The sequence below is a fragment of the Pectinophora gossypiella genome, chromosome 6, assembly GCF_024362695.1.
Source record: "Pectinophora gossypiella chromosome 6, ilPecGoss1.1, whole genome shotgun sequence".
In the NCBI taxonomy this organism is placed as follows: Eukaryota; Metazoa; Arthropoda; class Insecta; order Lepidoptera; family Gelechiidae; genus Pectinophora; species Pectinophora gossypiella.
The window spans coordinates 8,550,320-8,568,496 of NC_065409.1; the positions used below are offsets into that span (position 1 = coordinate 8,550,320).

Below are 18,177 nucleotides of genomic sequence, written 5' to 3' on the forward strand. Positions count from 1 at the left end.
TTAACAAAGTTATAATAAATACAAATGGTTAACTGGAAAATGTTTTAATAAGCAGTAAGGTTAGGTAGGTGGTGTTATTTTGTAGGAAGAACAGATTAGAACTGGACTCTTACTTACAATAATGTCCGTTGAGACATAGCGACACGGACCTCCGGCAGTCGTTTAGTAGATTTGGCTCAAAAGACTTGTTACTAGGCCAAAATTAAAAAAAAATATCATAGACCGAACCATAAGGAAAGTAAACAAACTCATTCATTTCCTTTTCCGCAAATGCCGCGCTTGCGCCACTTGCTTGTTGTATCGTTCCATTCATTCGCTCATTTGATTAGCTTCTGTCCTCGTCACTTCACACCCAACGTTTTTTGATTGAATCAAATTGTTTTATTAAAAAATGGGAGATCGTAAGTTTTTTGTTTCATCAGTTAACTCGTCTTAATAGTTTTATAGAAGTCGTACTAAAGCGAATTTTGTGTTTTAGCCTACGCCTCTGGCGATTACTCTGGTGGAGGTTACGCGGCTCAATATTCCATGCCGCCACCGCCTATCGCTTCTGGTGACAATAATTATGCTCCTTCGCAACCAGGAGGCTACAACCAGAGCAGTTATAGTAGCCAAAATAATCCATCTCAAGATTGGAATCAACAACCTAACTCAGGTAAGGTTTGATTAAGTATATTTTATGGGTGTTACTACCACGGGTACATATTTAAGTGTCCTGTTAAATCATGCAAGCGTTATTATTTTTTATGAATTTGCTTTGCAGGAGGAAGCTATGGAGCCAGTCAATCTGGTAACAACTATGCACAAGGGGGAAACTTTAACCCGAGCTACGGTAGCGGAGGAGGTGGCTATGACCGCGGTGGCAGCAATGGAAGCAGTGGTTACAATGCAAATAGCGGTGACCGTGGCAGTAGTTATGGTGGTGGCAACGAGCGAGGTGGCAGTGATCGCGGCGGCTACGGAAGTGACCGAGGCAGCAGCTACGGTGGCAATGACCGCGGCAGCGACCGTGGCAGCAGCTATGGAAGCAGCGACCGTGGAAGAGGAGGTGGCTTCTCAGGAGGTGACCGAGGATACGGCGGAGGTGATCGTTCGGGCTACAATAGAGATGGGGGAAATAGAGATGGAGGATATGGGTAAGCAATATTTTATTTTACAGTGTATCATAGTTGCTATCACTGGTATTTATTAGAAACAAAGGTATAAAGAGTAATTTCTTTTCTGAGAGAGTGAATAATTAATATAAAGGTTTTACACCAAAGGTACTTAATTATTGCATTCAAGTGTTGGTATATTTTTTCGGTACTTGGCAGTGTGCCATGGTTAATAATTGATGGGTTTAGATTGTAAAATGTATTTATTATAAACATGGCACATGTTAGCCTTAATTAGGATAACTTTTATTTGATATGCCTGACAGTTAGTGTGGCAGTAATTTATTTAAGGAATATCTTCAAAATATAAATAAATGCAACTTTCAAAGCTATCCTAATTCTTGCTATGTGTGTCTCTAATGTTCAAGTCTTGAAAAAGTCCAAGTAGCTCATTTGTGGATAAAATATTCTTCACACTTTGCATATCACTGTCTTGCCTGCATGTTACACCCAAAATGGGTTCAACAATTTTAAATTGGATTTGAGGTTAAAAATTCTTCTAAAAAAACTTATTTTTAATTTAATCTTTATCATTTTATTATTTTAGTGTGAAGATCTTTCTGGTCTGTAGTTCCCCAAATGAGTTATTTTTAGAGTTTTAATTTAATTATAACAAGCCATTATTAGACATTTAGTTGAAAATAAAATAATAAAGCTTTTTCAAGATTTATATAAAATATCAATTGTCTTCAGTTCATTTAATATAAATGCTGACATGCATGTGTTTTATGGAAGAAATCTGCTGATATAATAATGGTCATCCAACATTGTTCTAAGATTTTCAAGGTATCAAGGTATAAACATTTCGGTAAAGAAAAGGATTCAACACACGGACTAAGGTCACCAGTAGAGGTGTGCCTATGAGTCAAACAATCTTCGCGCTACATATGGTGTCCCTGGCCTGCCACAGTACTAAACGCTGTTCTTATTGTTTTAGTGGAGGCGGCAGGGGGGGTGGTTTTAATAAAGGTAAAGCTCCTCGCTATGAGCGATTGGTGCTGTTATGATATTTTTAATTTGTATTTATTAAAGGGCTGCCAAAGTAACAGATTAAATATGCAAGCACTACTTGGCTGTTGACAAATTCGGTCATTGGGTAGTGAGGATTGAGGATGCAACTGAAAGACGACACTATACCCACCAATGCCATCTGCATTATATGCAGAAGATTATGTTTTAGGAGTTTACAGAACTGGGGCATAAGGTTTAAGCATTATAAGTGCAGGTCATAATCAACAATATTAATATATTTGCTTTTGAAGTATTCATAGTCTTTAGGGGAAGGTATTAAATACAATATTGTGGTTACAAAGGTTTACAACATAATTATTATTTATCGTTTTATATTTTACTTAATGATATCTTGTTTGTATATATTGCAAGTTATGGAATGTGTTTACATTTTAAAATTCATTTTCGTGAATCAAATTGAATCAAAATCTGCATTTCATAGCATAGAATATATATTTTATGTTGTGAGGTTTGTTTCGACGCATGAACTACTGTCGTGTAGATAAATAGGTACTATTTATAATATAAGGAAACTTTCAGTTGGGCAACTACATTGAGTAAACAAATTAGTCCATGTCGTCGAGGCGCCAGCGCGATGTAGCATTACTACCCACAAAAGGAAGTTGGCGGCGTGTCAGGTTCAAAAGTTCGCTCAAACTACGACAATACAGTGCCTACAGATATTGTCTCCACTTTTCAAGGAACCAACATAATGTCTCCTGATTTGATTCATAGATGGTGTCTCTTAGGGATGGACAGACTCCAGTGTGTTCTTAAAATGGGTATCATTTTCATTGTTACATAAATCGTATTGTGTACTAAAATGGAAAATATACTGGTAATTATAGGTCTACATGTAACAAAATAAGAAAAAAGTTGTCAGCAGTCTTGTTCAGTGTTAGTGGGTTAGAATTTTGAAAACTATGAATAAATATCAAAAATATATGGCGTAACTGGTACCGAGTCCAATTTCAGGTTGATTGTACTCATGATAATTGGAGATCATTCAAATGTGAATCCTCGCGTATGTTTATACTTATGGAATGTTATGTGTCGTCCATCATGAATATAAACGCCTTGACCCACGGCTCGGTGAGGTACCAGAAACACTGTATATTGATTTGGCAGCCCTGTGGTTTGTTAAGTTACAAATGCATTTCAATTTGTCTTCGAAAATAGAGTTATACATTACATACGAGTACAATAAATATTGGTACAACGCAACTAGACTTCTTAAAAAATAAAAAGCCTAACTTAGGCAGCTATACTAATAGGGTAATAAATCATCACATATTATGTGAAGATTAAAGAGTTTTGGTTCAAATCGTCGATTGATGGAAAGGTATTATTATCCAGAAAAATAGCTTGGTTTTATTATACAATATATCTAGGTATGTCGTCCATCTCTAGCTACTATTTCTGGTTAAAAATGAAGTACTGATTCTTAAACTTACAAGGTTTAACTAAACAGGCAATCTTCTAAAATACATCATTAATATACAATAGATACCAAAGTCATAATTACCCTTAGATACACGAAACTAAAACGTGAATGCCCATACAGTTAACTATTATTTTCTTGGCGTGGTCGCACATCTACCTACTCTAGGGTAATCAATTGGCATAATACATGACTGATTAAATTAAGTGACTTTAAAAAAAATAGGTATATTTTTCGGATTATAGAAATAAAACAGGATGAGAAAAGTGAGAAATTTGTCTGGAAGCTGTAAGGTGTAATTGTACTAAAGGGTATATTGTGATCCCAGTTTATTTGAAATACTATTTACAAGAATCGTGATGTATTTTAGATAGCCTTGGTATATGTGTGGAATTCATTGCTCTCTCTCACTCATTTGAATATGATGCGTTAACGGCAAAAAGGTACGAACATACGTGATTTTTTTTATATAGAGGTGTCTACAATTCCTTTACATAATCGGCTACACTCAAGTGATAAATGTGCTTGCGTTATTCTGCAGCGGCTCAAAACTCGCACAGAACGCATTACTCGTCGGCAAGGGTGTCTCTTTTTCTTATCTATTACAAACATCAATTATTTTTACACAATTTACTAGAAGATTAAAGAATTGATGTATAATCTACTTAGAAGTCGATATACACTATATGAATCTGATTAAATCAGAAAAAGTCGGTAGTTCGCGCCTGCAAGTCGATAAATATAATAGTGGAAAATTCGAACCATCATCTGTAATTTTAAGTTTCAGATTAGTTCAATATTATTTATGTTTACTTCTCGCCGGACCACTTCTGACACACGATTGGTTTAGCTATTTAGGTAAATTCTTCGGCATAGGTTGTAAATTGGTGTAACAGGAAAATCTTATCTGTTGGCTACAAATAAAATTGATGCAGTATTCATCAACAATTGGTATAATTTACAATTATTTTATTAAGGAATTTCATGTTCATGTATTTACTTGTTTGTCATTTCACGATGACATGTACATTTTATATAAACGAAATGTTATTTTCATGCCATCATAATAGCGTAAATAAACAATTAGAAACCAATTCAGAAGTTATTATTAACTTTCAAAAGACATGGTACGAAAGTAAATAATTAATAGGTAGTTTTTAACATGGTGTAAATACCATAATATTGTAAAGTTACCAGTTGATTTGATGTTAGGAATACGTTAATAGAAAGATTAGATTTTTATGTATGCGTTTTTTTATTTGCTAAAAAAAAACAAACTTATAGGTGGCGGCGGCGGGGGCTATGGCGGCGACCGGGGCGGGAGTGGGGGTGGGGGTGATATGGTGACACAGGAAGATACTGTCTTTATTCAAGGCATGAACCCATCCACTACTGAAGATGAACTATGTCAGCATTTTGGTTCCATTGGAATAATTAAGGTAATTTTTTTTTACTAATCACATAAATATAACATAAGCTCACAACTATATCATTTGGGGTAGTTAGAGGTATCCATCGCAAGATGAATGAAGTAGGTACCCACACGTCACCAAGCTTTCTGTTAGACCGACTAACCACAATCGAATATGAATTAAATAATTATTTTTATAATAAGCTCTTTTGTGTTGTCATTCTAGACCGACAAGAAGACTCAAAGACCTAAAGTATGGATGTACAAAGACAAAGCCACGGGTGAACCGAAGGGCGAAGCCACCGTCACCTATGAGGATTCTAACGCGGCTTCCTCTGCGATCCAATGGTTTGATGGAAAAGATTTCAACGGAGCCGTCATCAAAGTATCCCTGGCGCAAAGGCAAAATACTTGGGCAGGTAGTAAAGGGGCCGGCGGCGGTGGCGGCTTCCGTGGAGGACGCGGTGGAGGCGGCGGCGGCGGTGGCGGAGGCGGTGGCGGGGGGCGCGGTGGGGGCGGAGGTGGTCGCGGGGGCGGCCCGCCCTCCGGCAATCGTGAGGGCGACTGGAGGTGCCCTAACCCCAACTGCGGAAACACAAACTTCTCTTGGAGGAAAGCTTGCAACAGATGTAATGAAGAAAAGCCCGGTGGCGCCGGAGGTGGCGGTGGTGGTCCTAGCGGTGGAGGTCGCGGCGGCGGACCTGGGGGACGAGGAGCCGGTGGCGGACGCGGGGGAGGCGGCGGGCGCGGCGGCGGCAGCTGGGGAGGTCGCGGCGGCGGCGGGGATCGCGGGGGTGACCGCGGGGGCGACAGACGCAGCGGTGGGGGCGGATACGGCAGCGACGGCGGTCGTAACAGCGGCAGCGGAGGAGGAGCCATGAGGAGCGACGGAGGGTAAATATTTAAATATTCACTTTGATAACGTTGTTTCGCAAATAACACGTTTCGTGACTGGTCGCTAACATAATTATAACTAAATTAATTACGCCTAATAGCGGCTTCTTATTCTGGCCGTATAGTAGCGTTTAATTATTTTTTTTTTTATTTTGAGGCTTTCCAATTATACTATGTGTGGCTCGGACCTTTTCTTCGCTTAGGCATTAACTTGTCTGGGAAAAACTGAAGTGTCAGTCGTTATTTATTATTCCACCAATTGGAGGGATGACAACTTTCAGAAGATCAAACGACGTCTCTTAACAGGACGCGTAACAACGTTTGTAGTTGGATGTAGGCTGAATATACCTATAATAAATTCAAATTAAAAATTATCTTTATTCAGTAGGTAACCTAATTAGTAATTACACTTTGAATCGTTATTTTTTACATAACGAACTTCTCGTCCGTCTAAAACTGCTGCAGCTTCTCACAACCTGTAATAAGTCTTCTTCTATCGTGTGGGTTGTGAGGTGAATTACTATAGCTCATGTAACGATTACTCACTTACATCAGTAAGTAGTAACGGGGACCAATGGATTAACGTGCCTTTCGAAACATCATCATCTTACTTTCGGACAATCAGGTAACCAGCCTGTAATGTCCTAATAAAATTAGGGATCACAAAGTGATTTTTGTGATTCGACATACCGGGATTCGATTATATTTTCGATTATAATAAGTAGAATCACATAAGCTCACGCCTACATCCCAATTGGGACAGTCCGAGTTACATCTATCGCAAGATGAACTAAGTACCCACACCTCACCAAGCTTTCTGTTAGAATTAGTAGAATGCTACATAAACACGACGTGTAATGATAACAATTTATTTGTTTCAGCGGACGAGATCGGCAGAGACCGTATTAGAGGAGATGCTGTTTACTTTATTTACTTTCAACATTAGTTTTACTATTCCGACTGATTTTAACAATTCCGAGATGCATTCTGTAAAGTGACATTTTATATAAAAAATATGCTTGATTACTTTGGTAAGCTTCTACATTTTAACAGTAACGCTTAACAGATAAAACTTTAAACATTAAAGTTATAAACACACTTAATATAATTAGAATATTGTAAACAGTCATTTTGTGTTATGTGATGCATGTTAGGATTAGATGTATTACACAAGTAAGGTCATTTGCGAATTGCAGGTGTTCTTAGTCAACATACCACAAGGAGATATGTAATAAAATACTTTAATTTGAACATTCTTTTTTATTCTAAATTTTGAATGACGAATTTTGGCGAAGGTGTGATTGTGTCGAGAGAACGCAGAGCTTCGTGGCAAATGTAAAATAACAGTACAAAGTGCAACGAGGAAAAATAGTCATCAGTCATTTTTTTATCCGCTGAAAAAGAAAGGGACTGGTAAAGAACAGGAATAAAGTTTATGTGGAACACGTCAATTTTAGACAGAAATCTAAAACGACTAAAAATTTTTCATCGAATAACCCGACAGAATTAGGTTGACAGCACATGTCAAACGGGTTGCATACCATCGAGATACTATTTGATTCGCTCAAGTTATTAATTCATTCACGCATTCATTTTTAAATTAGCAGCCGTCAATTCTGTACCGTCGGTGAAAAGTAATACAACTCGAGTTGTATCACTTTTGAGTTATTAGCACACACTTCATGTTCGAAAAATTCTCTTTCTTTCTGTCTAATTCTCGTAACTGTAGCTATTATAAATACGGAGATAATTTTTGTGTAAAGTGATATAAGTACTGTTTGTGAAGGATTCATGCTGTTATAACACGTGTAACATAATTCATCTTAACTTGCATCAAAGTGAAATGAAGATTTTCATTAAATATTTTGGTGTAAGTAAATGCAACTCAAGATATATTAAAATACACGCCATGCTTGAATTGTCACGGTCCGTGTTTAATGATATAATTTTAGTTGTAACATCAAACACCAAATTAATTTTTTCGTGAAAAGTAATATAAATTAATATATATCAAAATATTTCAGAAAATACGATCTTGGATATCAATAACATGTCGTGTATAATGATACATACAAGTTCGATTCTATGCGCCACCAGTGTGTATCTTAGGGTAACCTCCGCATAAACCTGTCTATGGGAAGCCATTTTGTCTAGAGCCACAGCAAACCATATCTGTACCGTCGGTGAAAAGTAATACAACTCGAGTTGTATCACTTTTGAGTTATTAGTACACACTTCATGTTCAAAAAATTCTCTTTCTTTCTGTCTAATTCTCGTAACTGTAGCTATTATAAATACGGAGATAATTTTTGTGTTCAGTGATATAAGTACTGTTTGTGAAGGATTCATGCTGTTATAACACGTGTAACATAATTCATCTTAACTTGTATTAAAGTGAAATGAAGATTTTCATTAAATATTTTGGTGTAAGTAAATGCAACTCAACATATATTAAAATACACGCAATTCTTGAATTCTCACGGTCCGTGTTTAATGATATAATTTTAGTTGTAACATCAAACACCAAATTTATTTTTACGTGAAAAGTAATATAAATTAATATATATCAAAATATTTCATAAAATACGATCTTGGATATCAATAACGTGTCGTGTATTATGATACATACAAGTTCGATTCCATGCGCCACCAGTGTGTATCCTAGGGTGACCTCCGCATAAACCTGTCTATGGGAAAACATTTTGTCTAGAGCCACAGCAAACCATATCTGATCCGCATTGCGAATGGGTATAGGTTAAGTTAGTACTTCAGACCAAGCCGTGTTTTTTCTCTTTCTGCTATAGCCACCTTGTAGTACTTAATTACAGTACCTCAATACATTTTGGGTCCTGATCATGGCGTCGTTATCACCATGGCAGGGTTAGTCAAGAGGTATTTGAGATTTGTCATAACTGTCGTTAGTCTCCTTCCCTTAGCTCGAAGCATAGCTGTTTTACATAGTTTTCTTGATTACATGCAGGTTAAGCGGTGGCAGATTGAACGCTGCCTTCATTGTCAAGAAGGTTGTAGACGTGAAATAATGGCTCCAAATATTCATCATCACCAGCCCAATAACGTCCCCACTGCTAGGGTAGGGCACGGGCCTTCCCTATGGATGGATAGGGAGATCGGGCCTTAAACCACCACGCGGGCTCAGTACGGATTGGTGGTTATTAACGACTGCTAATGCAGCCAGGACCAACGGCTTAACGTGCCTTCCGAAGCACGGAGGAGCTCGATCGCAGGCCGAGCGCGTTTACCGCTGCGCCACCTCCTCAATCCACATTATATTATTATAATGTATGTACCTCGTCTTCCATACACCACAGCGAGGTTGTTCAGTGTGGCCGCGACGGCGGGGAGGTTTTCTCCCAGCGTTTTCTCGCGGATGGAGAGAGCGTCGTTCAACAGGTTGGCCGCTTCCTTGTATGTTCTCTCCAAATATTATCGAGCTCCAATTAATATGCAAGCCATTCAATACACGCTGGTTAGATCTTTGATGCAAGCGCCGGTAGTGGTATTTTTGAACCTACACAGCCGTAGATGATCGTACATATTTTTGGGTTTAAGCTCCTACTGGGATCCAGCTCGCCATCGGCAGCATCGGGATCTGCCACATCTTCTCAAGAGAAGATTACCAGTTTCTCAAACACGTTGAATGGTGTAAATTTGTCGAGCTTCTTTATTTTTATAAAGGGAATAACTACTCTGAACTCTTGAGCACCACCAGAAATATTTTTTTCTGTATTTTGATTACATAAGAGAGAATTACGCATAGGACTGTGAAAAATGGAAAGAGGAAGAAGAGGCCTTTGCACAGCAGTGGGATCTTGTAGGATAGATTAGATTAGAATAAATAATTGGCAACACCACGGGCACAATCCCTTAATTAAACCAGGTCACAAAGTTTGTAAAAATCTCAGGAGGTATTTGAGCTTCTGAAAGGAGTTAGTAGGCTTACATAGTCAATAAGAGCACGCATAATGGACCACTTGCGTTTATGCGGAAAACTGGGCCCATTAAAATAACATTACATATGGGACATTCGAGTATTCATTGAGTCAAGTCAGGGGCCTATGGCGGCTCAGTTATAACCCTGACACCAGGGTTGATGGGGTTGGTAATTCACCTCACAATCCACACGATAGAAGAAGAAGATGGGACATTTGCCCATACATGTTGTGCCGACCCCACCTAGAGTGAGATAAGGGCAGGAGGATGATGATGATATAGTGGCAAGTTTGCCCACATCACAATAGTGGTCTATACGCGAGGATACGCGGAAAGTCCCCCACGTGTGCTTACGTGTAGAGTTTTGCGGAAACGAGCTCATTTAGCTTAACCATAACAGACCATGGTAAAGGTGATAAGACCTACCCTGAGGATAGCCCTGTGTAACCTATAGGTTTGGAGGTGAACCAATGATCTTCATTTTCACTACCTATTCTTATCGTCAACATTGATTCGACATCGTTTTGTCAATGATGCGGCCTACCATTAGACCGGGAATTTTGATAATTTGAAATATCGAATGTTACTTTACTTTAGGGGATTTTGATTGTGAAATGAGTTGTGATCTTTTAAATAGTTTCAGCAGGAAAGAAGTAACACTTACCGGTTTGTGTGATTTTGGTTTAAAAGTACGTAGGTATATCACCTTTATCTTCAGGCCATACTGGTGCTAATTCCTGTAAATACCATCTAATTTTATTTTAAGTTATATCTGTCATTTTCTTATCCGCCGAAAAGGAAAGGGACGGGTAATCGACAAGCATAAAATTTATGGAACACACGTCAATTTTAAGCACAAATCTAAACCAACCGTCTAAAAATTTTACATCCGTCAATAACCCGACACAGTTAAGTAGACAGCACGTCAAACGGATTGCATACCAGCGACGTACCTTTTGATTCGCCCGGGTTATTCATTCATTGACTCATTCTTCCTAAAATTAAGAGCTGTGTATCATCCGTCCCTTTCCTTTCCGACGGATATGAAAATGACGGATATAACTTAAAATAAAATTAGGCGGTGTCTGCAGGAATCGGGGCGAACCAGGCTAGCCCGAAACATTCCTAATGAGCAGTGTTAATATGATTTCTCTTACCTTCATTTGTTAGGGGTGGAAAAAAGTGGTTTTGATTAGGGGCGTAGTGTAGTGGACAAAATGTGTTTGTTGCGGGCAGCAGTGGTGGTTTTGACCGGTTATTTATGAGTTTTGAGAGTAAAATCATAACAAAAATATCTTATTATCGTCACCTCACACTATATATACGTGTACCATCTTTATATGTATTTATTACTAGAAATTCGTAAAAACATGTATCATTTTACACAATAAAACCGAAAAAATAAGTCATGTTAAACCACTTGACACAAATTCGTTATAGTTTATCGTTTGTGTCAATTGATATAAGTTACGTTTCTTTACTTTTTAAAGAAAATAAATAGAATTTTGCCTTTCTACAACTTTATGAAATAAACTTTCTTCCAAGACATTTTGTTTTTTGTAGAATAAGACTGTAAAATTATTAATTGAAATATGATATATCAACGATGACTTTTGTATAGTTATGTGTGTAAAAAGGTATAAGTAGACTTGTATCAATTTACACAGTATAAAAGTTGGTGTCAACTGATACATGTAATTTATTTTGATCCTCTACCATTTCTGTTTAGGTTCTAAATATAACTAAATATTAGAAAAGAAACCTTCCATCATCACCTATCGACACATCTAACTTCTGTTCCATTATTCCTTATAAGTCGCGAGCTAGAATTATTTTAACTTTAAACTCGATTTTCTCAAAACTTGAATTTTGGACTTGTATTACTTTTCACCGACGGTACAGATATCTGATCCGCATTGCGAATGGGTATAGGTTACGTTAGTACTTCAGACCAAACCGTGTTTTTTCTCTTTCTGTTATAACCGCCTTGTAGTACTTAATAATAGTACCTCAATAAGTTGTGAGTCCTGATCATGGCGTCGATATCACCATGGCAGGGTTAGTCAAGAGGTATTTGAGATTTGTCATAACTGTCATTAGTCTCCTTCCCTTAGCTCGAAGCATAGCTGTTTTACATAGTTTTCTTGATTACATGCAGGTTAAGCGGTGGCAGATTGAACGCTGCTTTCATTGCTAAGGAGGTTGTAGACGTGAAATAATAGCTCCAAATATTATCAAGCGCCAATTAATATGTAAGCCATTCAATACACGCTGGTTAGATCTTTGATGCAAGCGCCGGTAGTGGTATTTTTGAACCTACACAGCTGTAGATGATCGTACATACTTTTGGGTTTAAGGTCCCACTGGGATCCAGCTTGGCATCGGCAGCATCGGGATCTGCCACATCTTCTCAAGAGAAGATTACCAGTTTCTCAAACGCGTTGAATGGTGTAAATAATTGGTCGAGCTTTCTCGTCTTTATAAAGGGAACAACTACTCTGAACTCTGTGCACTACCGTTAAATTGTTTTTTCTGTATTTTGATTATATAAGAGAGAATTACGCACAGAACCGTGAAAAATGGAAAGAGGAAGGGGAGGCCTTTGCCCAGCAGTGGGATCTTGTAGGATAAATTAGATTAGAATAAATAATTGGCAACACCACGGGCACAACCCCTTAATTAAACCAGGTCACAAAGTTTGTAGAAATCCCAGGAGGTATTTGAGCTTCTGAAAGGAGCTGGTTGGCTTACATAGTCAACAAAAGCACGCATAATGGACCACTTGCGTTTATGCGGAAAACTGAGCCCATTAAAGTAACATTAGATATGGGACATTTGTCCATACATGTTGTGCCGATCCCAACTAGAGTGGGATAAAGGCAGGAGGATGATGATGATATAGTGGGAAGTTGCCCACTTCACAATAGTGGTCCATACGCGAGGATACGCGGAACGTGTGCTTACGTCTAAAGTTTTGTGGAAACGAACTCATTTAGCTTAACCATAACAGACCATGGTAAAGGTGATAAGACCTACCCTGAGGATAGCCCTGTGTAACCTATAGGTTTGAAGGTGAATCAATGATCTTCATTTTCTCTACCTATTCTTATCGTCAACATTGATTCGACTCCGTTTATGGTTCTGTCAATGTTGCGGGCTACCATTAGACCGGGAATTTTGATAATTCGAAGTATTGAATTATCAAAACCTCTGTGGAAATGCGCCCTTCGATCGCCGGGCAAGCTTTGCTCATTTTCTTCGTGATACATGTATACTTTAGGGGATTTTGATTGTGGAATGAGTTGTAATCTTTTAAATAGTTTCAGCAGGAATGAAGTAACACTAACCAGTTTGTGTGATTTTGGTTTAAAAGTACGTAGGTACATCACTTTTATCTTCAGGCCGTGCTGCCAGGCTAGCCCGAAACATTCCTAATGACCAGTCTTAATATGATTCCTCTTACCTTTATTTGTTAGGGGTGGAAATATTATCACAATTGAATTTGTAAGATGAACCAACAATGGTTTTGATTAGGGGCGTAGTGTGGTGGACAAAATGTGTTTGTAGCGGGCAGCAGTGGTGGTTTTGACCGGTTATTTATGAGTTTTGAGAGTAAAATCATAACAAAATATTTTATTATCGCCACCTTACACTATATATACGTGTACCATCTTTATATGTATTTATTACTAGAAATTCGTAAAAACATGTATCATTTTACACAATGAAACCGAAAAAATAAATCAAGTTATACTACTTGACACAAATTCGTTATAGTTTATCGTTTGTGTCAATTGATATAAGTTACGTTTCTTTACTTTTTAAAGAAAATAAATAGAATTTTGCCTTTCTACAACTTCATAAAATAAACTTTCTTCCAAGACATTTTGTTTTATGTACAATAAGACTGTAAAATTATTAATTGAAAATATGATATATCAACGATGACTTTTGTATAGTTATGTGTGTAAAAAGGTATATGTAGACTTGTATCAATTTACACAGTATAAAAGTTGGTGTCAACTGATACATGTAATTTATTTTGATCCTCTACCATTTCTGTTTAGGTTCTAAATATAACTAAATATTAGAAAAGAAACCTTCCATCATCACCTATCGACACATCTAACTTCTGTTCCATTATTCCTTATAAGTCACGAGCTAGAATATTTTTAACTTTAAACTCGATTTTCTCAAAACTTCAATTTTGGACTTGTATTACTTTTCACCGACGGTACAGAATTATCCGTCCCTTTTCGACGGTTAAAAAAATTACGTTAGAAGAAACGAAGATATTTCAAGTCCAGCACCATTGTCCCTGGATACAGGGTTATCTGAAGTCGGAGGTAGCCGCTGTTATTTACTCGCTCATAGATCGAAGAAATGCGAAATACGAAAATGTAGTCCTCAATATCTGGGAAATAAAATTTTCTTGGTAATATAAGTTTAGAAGATATCACACAGTAATAAAAACATAGAATAACATAAGGACCCGGTATATGACAATCGCGTAAACCTCAAACAATCACACAGTATTTTAGATAGTACCTATAGAACATTAAAAAGTTCTCATACCGCTGCCATGGTGGTGACCCCCACGGGAGTGAGTCCCATAGCGGTGACGTGAAGGGGTGTCTGTACTCTGTGCAGCAGGATGCACACGATGCGCCTATTCCTTGTGTCCATGCATTCCCATTCTATGTCATACACAGAATCTTTCAATTTTTCACTCTGAAACATTGATGTAGTGTAATACTTTGTTATGTTTGGTCTAAAAAGTAACAACACTTATCCCTACGCGACACCATCGGTTCGTCACTCGACAAATATCACGTAGCAAAGATGGGGCATAACTCTTTCCGCCAATAAATATGGTATGCGTGTTAATCATAATGCATGCGTGTTAGCATCCCTACTAGGTCTGTGGTGCTAATAATTCTTGAGTCATGAAATTCATAGACAGGTGGAAAACAGCTACTGCAGAACTGATGAGGAAAATTAAGAGCGTTTTTTTTTTTAATTAAGATATTTATTTGCAGGGTGGCTAACCCACTTAGGCAAAAAATATAATCACTACACACTTAGGTGTACATTATCCAAACGGTATTTCATTTTCGCTGATGGAGCATAGTATAGCACTAAAAAAAGGTATAGGTAATAATAATGATAGATAAAATTACAAATACCTACTACCCAAAAGCGTAAACACCCGACTTCTATAACACATAACATAAGCCTATATTCCAACTGGGGTAGTCAGAGTTACATCCGTCGCAATATGAACCAAGTACCCATTGAGCTTTCTGTTAGATCAATGTGATAGGTGCTGAGCCGTATCGCAGTCTATAATGGTCGAGTCAACTGCACTTGAGATAAATTAATAACTCATTGGTGAATGTCTGGTACCGGGGTTCAAATCGGCGCTCCCCGATTGAGAAGCAAGCCGGTGTACGGTCACGAGCATTAATATGTGTATACTTTGGTACCATGTCACATTAACTTTTTTGTAAAATTGAACTGTAAGTCTCACTAAATGTCAAATATGTTAGTGCGACAGAGTCCTAAAGTGGGTACATTATATTGCTCTGTACCTACCCATAATGTACGTTGTTCAACACAAAGAAAGTCGTCATATAAAAAATAATGACACACACAACAGGAACTTGTTATTATACTTAGTAAACAAATACTTACCACTGTGCCAATTACTTCAAACGTGACTGACAGCGTAATTAGTTGTCCAAATATGATGAAAGTCATCGGCCCAAAACGAACCAAGGCTTGATGACCCTAGAATCATTTAGTAATAGGTACCTAGGTGCAAGCTATGTCATCTGGCAAGAATATTCCAAAAGCAATGGTGATCTTACATGTGAAGATTCCAAAAGTAAAAGGCAAAGACTGACTAGTTGAAACGCGTAGTTGAAACCGAGGACTGGCCCAAAGAACGAAGAGAGTTCTTCAGCAAAACTGACAATTTCTCTGTGGTACTGTACACATTCCACAATTTTTTTGTGGACATTTTCGTTTTCTTCGGCGTCAAACATTATTTGAGCTGGTTTTGGTAATATTTTAAAATTATTTCGCAAAATCAAAATGTGACCTATTATTTGGAAAGCCATTAAGGACAGAAACAAGTCGAGGACACATATGGCGATGCCACAGTTGTAGGCCAGGTATAGGTTTAAAATGGTAACAAAATTGAATCTGGCCAGTGGGTCAAATCCAGGATAGCTGAAGTAAATTGTGAGTTCCAACTTGGTGTCTGGACCCCTGTTCCTTGAAAACGCGCCGTTTCTTATATTTTCATAGACGGATGTTAAGTTGAACAGCCACATCCCGAACAACATCATGATCACCGAGTACAGAGTAAAGTAGTGAGATATCTTGTAGATAGTCATATGCATCTGGTAACAAAAATATTCTTTATAAATAAATAAATATAGATGCACACAACCAGCGCCACCGGACTTCTTCAGGATAGATAGGACCCTGTGAAAACGGGGTAGCGCTAAGGAGATAAACACAACGGTTAATTTTATTGTATAGCGAACACACAAAAACAAACCTGTTTATAATACTCTCCCTTGTGTTGGTGATGACCTAAATTAAAAGTCATAATAAATGTTTTTACGATTTCTCCATACTTTTTGAAAGACAGTATAGAAGTGCGAATCTGAAACGAATACCATATACTTAAAATACAGCACTCTATTTATAAAATAATAAAAATAGAGTAATATTATATTGTGTATGGAAACCAAATTGACTTACAATTGTCGTTACGCACAACGCACAAGTTATGTAGCAATGCCCTTTAGTAAGGAAGTCAAGAACTTCATTCTTTTCATATAGATAATACATTTGTCCGACGAATAATGCAACCGCCTGGGCGCAGCAATATTTCCTGATAAACTTGATAATGAACGGTACATGTTCTCCTAAAGCTTCTCCTGGCCACCCTCCAATAGTGTGGAGGATCACTCTCAGTATTTTCACATATTTGTATTGCCGAGGGTTCTCTGGCCTATGAAATGAAAGAAACACATTTTATATAAATATGTGTAGGTATCTACGTGTGTCTGTCTGCTACAATAGGTAGGCAAATTAACTCTTTCTTTGAATGGTAAGGTGAACCACTGAATTTATTATCAAATTCATGTCTGGTTTATAAATAATTGATACCACGAGCAAAAACGAACAAGCGTGCGAGCGGTGAAAGATAACATCGTAAGGAAACCCAAGAAATGGGTGGTATATGATTTAACCTGTAGGAACTGAACTGATTTTTCAGGTAGGAAGGTCAGACAGGCAGACCGATAAACGCACTTGTGAACCCTAGTACGCAGATCTACAAATTATTATAAAGCGAACCCTCGGCCATTCCTGTTCAGCCTGATATTTGCCATGAACCGCATGATTGGCCGATGGCCCAATCATTTTGGACAAGACATTTGCGACCACACTTGTATTGCAGTCCTCAGATAGATATGATAAAATTTTAAATCGTAATTTTTACAGACTCCCACAATCATGAGCAAAGAACAGGCTGTTACAGGTATTTCTTTTTCCTTTTTCATAGTTGTAAGAGACAGTACAGACTTTTTGGAGCTCACGCTGGACGCTTGTGACGACCTTCTCGTGGTCGATGCGCCTTGCGGGCTTCTGCTTGTTGACTCACTATGTAAGTCGGGATGAACCTCATGTTAATGTAGGTATGTATATGTGCCTGCATAGTAAGCATTTCTTACCTAGGGTTAGGCTTGACGGCCATACTATACAACCCGGTAAAACGAGAGATTGAACAAACAGTAGGTACGAAAAACAGAAATTACCGTACCGGCCTTTTATATGTGATTTAGGTATGTAGCATTATTTATTACCTACGTAGCTGCAATTTTCATTCGATTGTGATTTATTAAGTACTATACATATCTAGGTACCTACTTAAGTAAACATATGCGCAAACTCTTTAAATCGTATTGTATGTTCATACTTAGGTACATTACAATTAAATTAGATGATAAGAACTTGCAAAATTATAATTGCCAAGATCGTTTTAAAGCTGCTGATAACCCCTCACGTTATTAACCTACGGCCCCTTACCCGTGGTCCAAAAAACGTAACTTGATTAACATATCTTTTGTCTCTTTCGAACTATGCGATGTAGTCTATATTTGTTATGTTTATTGGATCATATGTCATGTGTGGATATGGATATACAGGGTGTTAGTGACATCGTAACGAAAACTTTGAGGGATGATTCAGGCCATGATTCTTAGTTGATATCAAGTGGAATTTTCCGTCGCAAAAGT

At 37.8% G+C, this 18,177-nt stretch overlaps 2 protein-coding genes across 2 annotated transcripts; one reads left to right on the top strand and one right to left on the bottom strand.

The window, feature by feature from the left end:
* The first annotated feature begins 280 nt into the window (after positions 1-280).
* Positions 281-7,162, top strand: LOC126367908 (RNA-binding protein cabeza). Its single transcript, XM_050011707.1, has 7 exons — positions 281-401; positions 479-655; positions 764-1,136; positions 2,092-2,123; positions 4,891-5,045; positions 5,244-5,911; positions 6,793-7,162. Exons 1-7 carry the CDS (start codon positions 392-394, stop codon positions 6,818-6,820), a joined length of 1,443 nt encoding a protein of 480 aa, XP_049867664.1. The 5' UTR covers positions 281-391; the 3' UTR covers positions 6,821-7,162.
* Positions 7,163-14,222: 7,060 nt separating this feature from the next.
* On the bottom strand, positions 14,223-17,567 carry LOC126367645 (uncharacterized). Its single transcript, XM_050011270.1, has 7 exons — positions 17,479-17,567; positions 16,637-16,889; positions 16,431-16,538; positions 15,733-16,269; positions 15,557-15,652; positions 14,438-14,593; positions 14,223-14,276 (listed from the first exon to the last, which is right to left on the bottom strand). The coding sequence occupies exons 1-7, from the start codon at positions 17,565-17,567 to the stop codon at positions 14,223-14,225; spliced, it is 1,293 nt and encodes a 430-aa protein (XP_049867227.1).
* Positions 17,568-18,177: the final 610 nt, after the last annotated feature.

Excerpts from the sequence above, each read along its gene's own strand:
- LOC126367908 (XM_050011707.1), top strand. Across the intron at positions 2,124-4,890 it reads GGGGGGTGGTTTTAATAAAG|GTGGCGGCGGCGGGGGCTAT; the intron begins GTAAAGCTCCTC and ends ACAAACTTATAG. Across the intron at positions 5,046-5,243 it reads GTTCCATTGGAATAATTAAG|ACCGACAAGAAGACTCAAAG; the intron begins GTAATTTTTTTT and ends TTGTCATTCTAG.
- LOC126367645 (XM_050011270.1), bottom strand. The coding sequence starts at position 17,567 with ATGAGGTTCATCCCGACTTACATAGTGAGTCAACAAGCAGAAGCCCGC. Across the intron at positions 16,539-16,636 it reads CGTTGTGCGTAACGACAATT|ATTCGCACTTCTATACTGTC; the intron begins GTAAGTCAATTT and ends TATTCGTTTCAG. Across the intron at positions 14,594-15,556 it reads TTGAAGTAATTGGCACAGTG|AGTGAAAAATTGAAAGATTC; the intron begins GTAAGTATTTGT and ends TCAATGTTTCAG.